Source organism: Pelobates fuscus, chromosome 6 (assembly GCF_036172605.1).
Source record: "Pelobates fuscus isolate aPelFus1 chromosome 6, aPelFus1.pri, whole genome shotgun sequence".
NCBI classification, from domain to species: Eukaryota; Metazoa; Chordata; class Amphibia; order Anura; family Pelobatidae; genus Pelobates; species Pelobates fuscus.
The window spans coordinates 104,694,408-104,704,691 of record NC_086322.1 but is presented as its reverse complement, the minus strand read 5'-3'; the positions used below and the strand labels follow the sequence as shown (position 1 = coordinate 104,704,691).

Sequence of the window (10,284 nt, the reverse complement as noted above, 5' to 3'; positions counted from 1 at the left end):
ACCATATAAAGACATTGATCTTGGCACACATTATTTTCATAAAAGACAAAGTCACATAAGTTATGGCTAAACTTCCCAATCCAGGAAGGAAGGTAGAATAATTCTTTCATATTTTCAGATCTGGTTGTCTGGCTTGTACATTTGTCAGATGATATGACTGGATCCCTGGTCTGCTAGTAAGTGTAGTCCCAGTCCGAAATGGGTTTACAGGCACACAACAGCTTGAACAGATGAGTAATGTGCCACCCAGCATAAGAAAGAAAGCTCCAAACCAGCCCATAAACAGAGCTTCACCAAATTCCCACCGTGGCACAATTTCTGGAATGGTCTCGTCCCAAAATTCCTGCACAATGTCGTATGCTATCCAAGAAACTGGGACTAGTGCGGTTACTCCTGAGGCCCAAAACAATATCCCACCAAAGAGATTCAACTTTGACTTGTTTTTATATTCACCAGTGTTCAGGCAATCCATTCCAAAGCAAGATATTAGGAGGCCAATAGCCCCCATGCCATCAGAGAAAAACATCAAAATCCTTGACATCTGGATTGGGAGCGGCAGGGCCAAAAATGAATCAAAATCCTTACATTCCATAGGCCCTTCATCTTGTATCACGCATGTCTGCCACAGTCCCTGGTTCCAGATCTCCAATTCATTAAGGTCTAAATTGAGGTTTTTCCAAAGAGGCACAAAAGTGCTAACACAGGTTAGTACACATCCCAAAAGAGAGAAAAACATTGCACCGTATTGTAGCTTCTGCCTTTTAGTCATAGCTGACAGATTATACACCCTTTTGAGTGAGAATGTATGCACTAGACTAGAGACTAGATGCTTGTGAAATGTTGATTTAATACTTGGTGATGCTGGTTATAAGTCATGACATATACTCCTTAAAGCCTATGGGATCTGTTTGTATTTAATGGATGAAGTGTTTAGTGTCATTGGATCTCAGCCAAAGGACTATTATGTCAGATACCATTACAGAAATAGGGGATGGACAAGTTTCACCATAAAGGAAAACTGTAGTTGGAAATAATCTAGCCTTAAACCTGTTGCAACTTTTAGCAATATACTTATGATGTCATATGTGAATTTAGTCACTTTTTTTTTTACATTGCATTTTTTAGATTGAAATTTTATATTTCTCTTTCTAAGTTCAATGTACTTCCGTTTATAGAATATTCAGAAAAACTTATTAAACATAGATATTACCTTATCATATATTAAGATTATGTATTAAGCTTACTTTCGGAGGTAGGAATAAGCTTACTTTTTGAGGTGTTTACTACAATCATATGGTTGAGAACTTAAAAAAGTAAATTTTATATTTTAGGCCAAATTAATTTTTTTTAACCCCTTAAGGACCAAACTTCTGGAATAAAATGGAATCATGACGTGTCAGACATGTCATGTGTCCTTAAGGGGTTAAATGCAAATATTTTTCCAAATGAAGTATTTTTTTCATCTCACCTGTTTAACGTAGAAATTGCAATTCCACCAGTGTCAATTCTCTGTGATTCTCACTTTAGTGACTAATGTAGTGCAAAGCGGAGTTCTGAAAGGATTTTATACCTCGATACATGTTTTGTGTTTCTGCTGTGTGAGAACTCACATGTTTGAAATACTGTCCCTAAATTCTACAGCTGCACACATTACATGCATGTATTTGTTTGGGGGTGCTATGCCAAATTAAAATATTACCGTGTAAGTGGAGCATGTCAGCAGGTGCTGCTGTGCCTCTCGTTCAAGCTGGGCTTTGAAGAATAAAGTTTCAACTTTCGTCTGTCTTACTAATAGCTTCTCAGTTCAAGCATACTAGGAAGTAATCCAAGTCTGTCATGATTGTTGCTCAATATTTCTACTTCAATAAGCTGCTGTACATTGAGTTACCCCGTACTAAGGGTTTGTGGTTTTGTTTTGTTTTTTCCTTTAGCAAGGTGAAAAAAGAAAAAGTTTTTACAAAACTTTCAAAAGTTGAAAGGGGTGAACACATAGGAAGCATTTTCTGAGTCATAATGGGTTTTACTAGCCGTTAAAACAATAATTTGATGAATAAAATGACTAAAGCGCAAAACACCTCTATGATTAAAGAAAATGAATCCCTTAGTTCTGTTTGTAATTTGCATAATGTGTATGTTTAACCCCTTAAGGACTGAGCCAAATTTACACGTTGTGATCAAAACAAAATGTAAACAAAAACTTGAATTTGCGCTATATTCTGTTCAGGTGTAAGTCGCCTCTTTCATATTATGTTCACCCACACTTATTATATATCATTGTATTCAGGGGATACAGGCTTTCATTTAACATCAGATATTTAGGTATGAAACATTATTTAATATAAATAAAATATTTTAAAAATGGGAGAAAATAAGAATTTAAAAAAATTAAATAAAAATTAGTTCTAAGTGACATTCTAACTGAGAATGTCATAATACTCTTTACTTTTACTGCAATAAAATACACATATTTGTATTCAGCGATGTCTCATGTGTAAAACAGTACCCCCTATGTACAGGTTTTATGGTGTTTTGGGAAGTTACGGGGTCAAAAATAGCATGTTAATTTTTTCAGTTTTTTCACATTGAAATTCACCAGATTGGTTACGTTGCCTTTGAGACCGTATGGTAGCCCAGGAATAAGAATTACCCCCATGATGGCATACCATTTGCAAAAGTAGGCAAACCAAGGTATTGTAAATGGGGTATGTCCAGTAGCCACTTGGTCAAAGTTAGTGTTAATATTTGTTTGTGTGTTAAAAATGCAAAAAACTAATTTGAATGCCAATTTTGGCCAGTGTTTGTGACTAAGTGGCTACTAAAAAAGACTGGACATACCCCATTTGCAATACCTTGGGTTGTCTACTATTGCAAATTGTATGCCATCATGGGGGTAATTTTCATTCCTGGGCTACCATACGGTCTCAAAGGCAACGTAACCAATCTGGCGAATTTGTGAAATGTGATCAGTACATCTATTTTATTTTTTGGTGAACTGAAAAACTAGGACCTGGTACAAGAAAATTGCAATCTACGTAAGCCAGATTGCAATTTTCAGTGCCTATGTCCTCTATAAAAAAGAGGTCATAGGTAAGCCTTGCCTTTTCCTAGAACTCATGCTAAGGCTTTTATCCCAAAAGTTATTTACTCAGCCCCCCAATACCACTTTGGAATCAGGAGATCTCCAAAGACTTTGTGGCAAACACTTCCCTTCCCGAATCCCACCCACCCCCAGTAAAAAAGCTCCCCAAGGAAAGTGCCCTGTTTGCTACAACAAAGGGGTCCGAAAGGACTCCAGTTATTATTGCCGAACCTGCCCATCTCTAACCGCCCACTGCATAACAGACTGTTTCAAAGTCTACCACACAGAGCTGAACTTGAATTAAATCATTCTGTATGGGACTTTGGCAGTATGTTTGCTTGATTTCCCTGGATTTCTGATCTCGGCTTGTCCTGACTACTCTGTGTTAGCTGCCTGTACCAACCTATTTGCTTCTTTTACTGACTACTCTGACTACTGGATTCCCCTGACAGTGTTAAATCAGAATACTGAGGTTTTATTGAACTAACTAATATCAGGATTATGACATTTCCTGTGAAAATCCAATTCATGTGTGTAAAAAGACAAAAATAGGGGGGTGCAGAGCCCCGCAGTGAGACGGACCAGACGCCATATCTGGCTTCTCCGATGCTCACAAACCGATTCACCCTAAAATCTAGCAATACCTAAGCCAGCCAGAGATAAAAGTACCAGATCTGAATGGGGTAGTCCCTCCTGCATCGCCCGATGCCCTTCCAGTACACTCTGAAACAGGCTAAGCCAAAGCACAAATTTCTACGTAGAAATAAAATGAATGGACAAGCTGTATATTTGACCCTGTAACTTTCCAAAACCCCATAAAACCTGTACGTGGGGGGTTACTGCTTTACTCGTGAGACATTTCTGAATACAAATATGTATGTTTTATTGCAGTAAAACTGAACGGTATTCTGACATTAACAGTTAAAATGCCAAGCAGAACTAACAAAATGTCCTAATTTTTCAATGTTTTTATTCATATAAAATGGAGTTCCATATATGAATGTTTGATAAGAAAGGAAAGCTCTGTTTCTACTGAACAAAATGATATATTATAAGTATGGGTGCACTTAGTATGAAAGAGGTAAATTATTGTTGAACTGACTAATAGTCAAATTCTGTGGTGTTTTTACATTTTGTTTTGATCACAACTAACTCCAAAATGCTAATTACTTGAAGTCAGCATGGAACTTTTTTTCCCCCTCCAACCGCACCAGACAAGAACTAATTCTCCCTGCATCTTCCAAAAATGTCTCCACTTGACACTGCCAAATATCCAATTCTATAGTCACAAGACCTTACACCCCCATGCCAGTTCACCCTCCCTCTCCCCTATTTAGACATGTGCCTGACAAATAACCATCTCACTGCCCAAATTAGAATTTGCCACATTTGCAGTTCAAACTCACTCCGTGCAGGCGTGCATCATACAGACACAAAGCATGCATTTCACAGACACCTCTTGAAATTCAGACATACCACGTTTGACATTTTGCTCCTTCCTGTGTTGTAGACTACTGCCAGAGCAGGCTGAAACAATTGTCTCCTCCATTAGCCTGCATTCTAGAGTGAGAAGAAGCAGGGCTAGTTGGAGGCAGTAACTAACTTAGTATCCATTGCTTCCTGCCACTCATGGGACCTTGTCGTGGATCAAATCAAGTGTTGTGTACGCTCCCAAAAGTAATTCACACCAGACACAAGTTTCAGGTTACTGAAAAGCTTGAGGAATGTTTAATCCAGGGGGGCGGTATGCCCCTTGTAAAGCAGAAATACATGATATGCATAATTATAGATAACAGAGAAAATACATCAACAATTGGTTAGGTGTTAAGTGGTCCATCTAATGCACAGCCTACAGGGTGTGATGTCACTGTCATCATGCAGTTCTCCTCCACATTCCAGCGCCATGTTGTTAATTAGGTGGTTAGTCGATGGGAGGGGTAACTCCTAGCAGCCGGTTTGAACAGTTAATGAACACAGGAAGGGTTGCTCTAGCAGCCAGGTTAACACAGTAAATAATGAACACAGATGCACAGAGTAAATAGGCATTTTACTAAAGTTAATATTCTGTCCACAACAGTCCCCCCTTAAAATGACTATTTACGATCTAAAACAACTACCTACTATCCCTAGCACTATCCCTAAAATCAGGGCTGTATTTTGCGCGAGGCAAACAAAGCATTTGCCTAGGGCAGCACTTTTAGGGGGGCGGAAAAAAACACCGCCCTAAGTGCCCAGGCAAGTGCCTTGTTTCCCTCATGTCTTGGGGGGCCACCGTTGGACCCTACCAAGGCATTCAGCTGGCTCAAAGTGTAGACGGGTGGCAAGGGAGCACAGTCCACTGAGCTCTTCCTGCTCCCTCGCGCACCCTTTTATGAAGCCGGGAGCTGGAATATGATGTCACTCCAGCCCCAGCGGTGCGCGAGGGAGCAGAGCAGGAAGTGCTCAGTTCCCTCGCCACGTCCATTGAGACAGGAGATAGAAGGGGATAGAGACACCGACCGATAGACAGACAGCCTGCGCGGTCAACCACCCGCCGCCCACCCAGACACCCACTGGGATATACTAACACCTCCCCACCGGGACCATCCGCTGCTGGGACCACGACCCGGGAACCCCCCTGGATCCCCCCTCCCCGCCCACTCCTGACGGTTCCGGGACCCCTCGAGCACTCATGGGATGTACCCAGAGCGCAGAGGAGAGAGCTCCGCTAGAGAGAAGCAAACAGTCCTGCTACTGGGTGAGCTACCTCCATCTACCCCCATCTACTCTACTTCTCCTTAATCTTCCCCAGCAACCCCCCCATCTACTCTACTGCCCCCAAATCTGCCTCAGCTACCCCATCTACTCTACTGCCCCCAAATCTGCCCCAGGTACTCCACATCTACTCTACTGCCCCCAAATCTGCCCCAGGTACTCCACATCTACTCTACTGCCCCCAAATCCGCCCCAGCAACCCCCATCTATTCTACTGCCCCAGCAACCCCCATCTACTCTACTGCCCCAAAATCTGCCCCAGCTACCCCATCTGCTCTACTGCCCCCATATCTGCCCCAGCTAACCCCATCTACTCTAAAGCCCCCAAATCTGCCCCAGCAACACCCATTCACTCTACTGCCCCCAAATCTGCCCCCAAATCTGCCCCAGCTACCCCATCTACTATTCTGCCCCCAAATCTGCATTTCTGCCTTACTGCTCTCCAACCTGCTCATATACCACAATCTGCCCCACTGCACCCTATTCTGTTCATACACCCCAATCTGCCCTACTCAGGTACATGTGTGATCTGCCCCCTGCAGCCGGGGTACATGCTCCCTTAATCTTTATTAATCAGGGACATTCATTTTCTCCTCCCCCCACCTCCTCTCACCTGCCTTACTGGGGTTTACGAATCATCTTCCCCAGGCATACATCATCAGCACCCCTTATCTACGATACCAGGGTACATCGATAATCTGCTCTTACATCTAATGACTACCCAGTACTGTGTGGGGCATGTCACTTGTCAAACAGCACAAAGAGCCTTGGTGTCTAATCACTGGGTGCAAATGGGCATTTACTTATAACCCACATAATATAGATAAAAGCCCTATGCTATATGCCATATTGTAGAACTGTCAAGATTGTCAGACTGATGTTGAATAAGATATATATCCCTCAGTGTGTGTGTGTGTGTGTGTGTGTCTGTTAGTGTGTGTGTGTCTGCCAGTGATTATGTCTGTGTCTGTCAGTGAGTGTGTCTGTGTCTGTCAGTGAGTGTGTGCGTCTGTGTCTGTCAGTGAGTGTGTCTGTGACTGTTAGTGTGTGTGTATCTGCCTGTGAGTGTGTGTGTCAGCAAGTGTGTGTGTGTCAGGGAGTGTTTGTGTGTATGTCAGTGTGTGTGTGTGTGTGTCTGTGAGTGAATGTGTGTGTCTGTCAAATTAGTGAGGATGTTCGTGTCAGTGTGTGTATGTCAGTGTGTATCTGAGAGTGTGTGCCTGCCAGTGAGTGTGTGTGTCTGTCATTGAAAGTGTGGGTTGTTTAAACGGTGTGTGTGCCAATGACTGTATGCGTGCGCCAATAACTATGTATCTGTCAGTGAGTGTATATCAGTGCATGTGTCAATGAGGGCGTGCGTCTGTCATTCAAAAAAGTGGCCTTGATACGAAGTGGTGGGGCAAATTTAGATTAGGGGGGTGCCTGAATATAGTCGTGCCTAGGGCAGCACAAATTAGACATGTGCAATTCGTTTCGGTCCGAATATGAATTCGGACGAATATCGGGCAATTCGGACATTCGGGTACTTCCGAATGTCCAAATTGCCGAGATCCCGAAATTACCGAAGTGTCGAAGTGCTGAAGTGCCGAAGTTGACGAAGTTCCGAAGCACAGTATTGCCTAAGTACTAATATACTTACCCAGTGAAAGAATAAGAATGTTACATTGTATACAATTTTAAATAAAAAGTATACAAACATAGCCAGGATTCACCTGTAAGCATTTGCAACACTTACAACAATCAAGTAACACACATTTATATAAATATATATATATATATATATATATATATATATATATATATATATGTAATGACAGGAATGAATATGTAGATAACTCCCTAATTCCCACGGTATTAGGGAGATATCTACTAAAAGGTTGAAAGACCTAAATTGGTCTTTCAGCCAAATTTACTAATACTAAGTAAAGGTTACTTAGTATTAGTAAATTATGCCCCTACTCACTATACCGCGAGTAGGGGCATGTCTATTAAGCAGTGAGCAGCCTGTGGCTGCTCACTGTTAAAAAAAAAAAAAAAAAAGGTCCCCCCTTCCCGAGCTCCCACCCGCGCTTTTAAACTAAAGGGGGGACCAATTGCCCCCCCGCCCCCACCCCTGAGCTTTGGGTGGGGGCCCTAAATTATAATAAGGGGGGGAACCTAATGTCCACCCACTTGGCCCCCAACCCTGAGCGGTGGGTGGGGGCCCTACACTAAAATAAGGGGGGGACCTAATGTCATCCCCCCTGGCCCCCACCCCTGAGCAGTGGGTGGGGGCCCTAAATTGGAAAAGGGGGCGGGACCTAATGTCCTCCCCCCTGGCCCCAACCCCTGAGCGGTGGGTGGGGGCCCTAAATACTAATAAGGGGGGGACCTAATGTCATCCCCCCTGGCCCCCACCCCTGAGCGGCGGGTGGGGGCCCTAAATACTAATAAGGGGGGGGACCTAATGTCCTCCCCCCTGGCCCCCACCCCTGAGCGGTGGGTGGGGGCCCTAAATACTAATAAAGGGAGGGGACCTAATGTCCTCCCCCACCCCTGAGCGGCGGGTGGGGGCCCTAAAAAAAACCTCCGTCCCCTCAGGTGACTAGGGGTCCCCAAACCCCTAGTCACCCCCTCCCCCCCCAAAAATGATCCCCCTACCTACCTTACTCACCCTAAAAATAATGAGGGGGGACCTTTAACTAAGAACCTGTAAAAAATTTTTTACAAAATAACTTACCATTCAATGTTTTCTTTCTTCTAAAATCTTCTTTTTTCAGCCCCCAAAAAGGCCAAATAAAAAACCATAATAATCGACACAATTAAAAAAAAAAAAAATGAGCGCAAAAAATAATAATCCTTCTTCACCCGGCGAGGGCTCCGTGCAGACTGAGCTCTGCAGGGCGGGGGAAGGCTTATAAAGCCTTGCCCCGCCCTGCATTTAGGCTCAGAGCACTCTGATTGGTGGGTTTAAGCCATCCAATCAGAGTGCTTTGACAGGTAAATGAAGAGACTGACAGATGAGTCTCTACATTTACCTGTCACAGCACTCTGATTGGTTGGTTTGAAATCCACCAACCAGAGTGCTCTGTGTCATTTTACACAGCGTGGTAAAGTTCTTTGGAATTTTCCCACGCTGTGTAATTTGACTCCTAACTCTATGGTGGATTAAGTGACCAATCAGAGAGTTATGAGTCACATTACACAGTGTGTAATTTTTAGGGTGAGGGGGGTAGGTAGGGGGATCATTTTTTGGGGGGGGAGGGGGTGACTAGGGGTTTGGGGACCCCTAGTCACCTGGGGGGACACTTTTTTTAGGGCCCCCACCCGCCGCTCAGGGGTGGGGGCCGGGGGAGGACAATAGTTCCCCCCATTGGTATTTAGGGCCCCCACCCGCTGCTCAGGGGTGGGGGCCAGGGGGGAGGACATTAGGTCCCCCTCCTTATTAGTATTTACGGCCCCCACCCACCGCTCAGGGGTGGGGGCCAGGAGGGAGGACCTTAGGTCCCCCCCTTTTTAGTATTTAGGGTCCCCACCCTTCGCTCAGGGGTGGGGGTCAAGGGGGAGGACATTAGGTCCCCCCCCCCTTATTAGTATTTAGGGCCCCCACCCGCCGCTCAGGGGTGGGGGCCAGGGGGGAGGACATTAGGTCCCCCCTTATTAGTATTTAGGGCCCCCACCCACCGCTCAGGGGTGGGGCCAGGGAGGTGGAGATTAGGTCCCCCCCCTTATTAGTATTTAGGGCCCCCACCCACCGCTCAGGGGTTGGGGCAAAGGGGGAGGATATTAGGTCCCCCTTTATTAGTATTTAGGGCCCCCACCCGCCGCTCAGGGGTGGGGGCCAGGGAGGAGGACATTAGGTCCCCCCTTATTAGTATTTAGGGCCCCCACCCACCGCTCAGGGGTGGGGGCCAGGGGGAAGGACATTAGGTCCCCCCCTTATTAGTATTTAGGGCCCCCACCCACCGCTCAGGGGTGGGGGCCAGGGGGAGGACCTTAGGTCCCCCTCCTTTTTAGTATTTATGGCCCCCACCCGTCGCTCAGGGGTGGGGGCCAGGGGGGAGGACATTAGGTCCCCCCTTATTAGTATTTAGGGCCCCCACCCACCGCTCAGGGGTGGGAGCCCCACCCGCCGCTCAGGGGTGGGGGCCCCACCCGCCGCTCAGGGGTGGGGGCCAGGGGGGTGGACATTAGGTCCCCCCCTTATTAGTATTTAGGGGCCCCACCCACCGCTCTGGGTTGGGAGCCCCACCCGCCGCACAGGGGTGGGGGCCCCACCCGCCGCTCAGGGGTGGGGGCCAGGGGGGTGGACAGGAGGGTGGACATTAGGTCCCTCCCTTATTAGTATTTAGGGCCCCCACCCACCGCTCAGGGGTGGGGGCCAGGGGGGTGGACATTAGGTCCCCCCCCTTATTAGTATTTAGGGCCCCCACCCACTGCTCAGGGGTGGGGGCAAGGGGGGAGGATATGAG

At 45.7% G+C, this 10,284-nt stretch overlaps 1 protein-coding gene across 1 annotated transcript; it reads right to left on the bottom strand.

Moving 5' to 3' along the window:
• Positions 1–966, bottom strand: LOC134615484 (putative claudin-24). Its single transcript, XM_063460008.1, has one exon. It carries the CDS (start codon positions 767–769, stop codon positions 107–109), a length of 663 nt encoding a protein of 220 aa, XP_063316078.1. The 5' UTR covers positions 770–966; the 3' UTR covers positions 1–106.
• Positions 967–10,284: the final 9,318 nt, after the last annotated feature.

What these genes read in the sequence shown, in the direction of transcription:
- LOC134615484 (XM_063460008.1), bottom strand. Translation starts at nt 769, where the DNA reads ATGACTAAAAGGCAGAAGCTACAATACGGTGCAATGTTTTTCTCTCTT.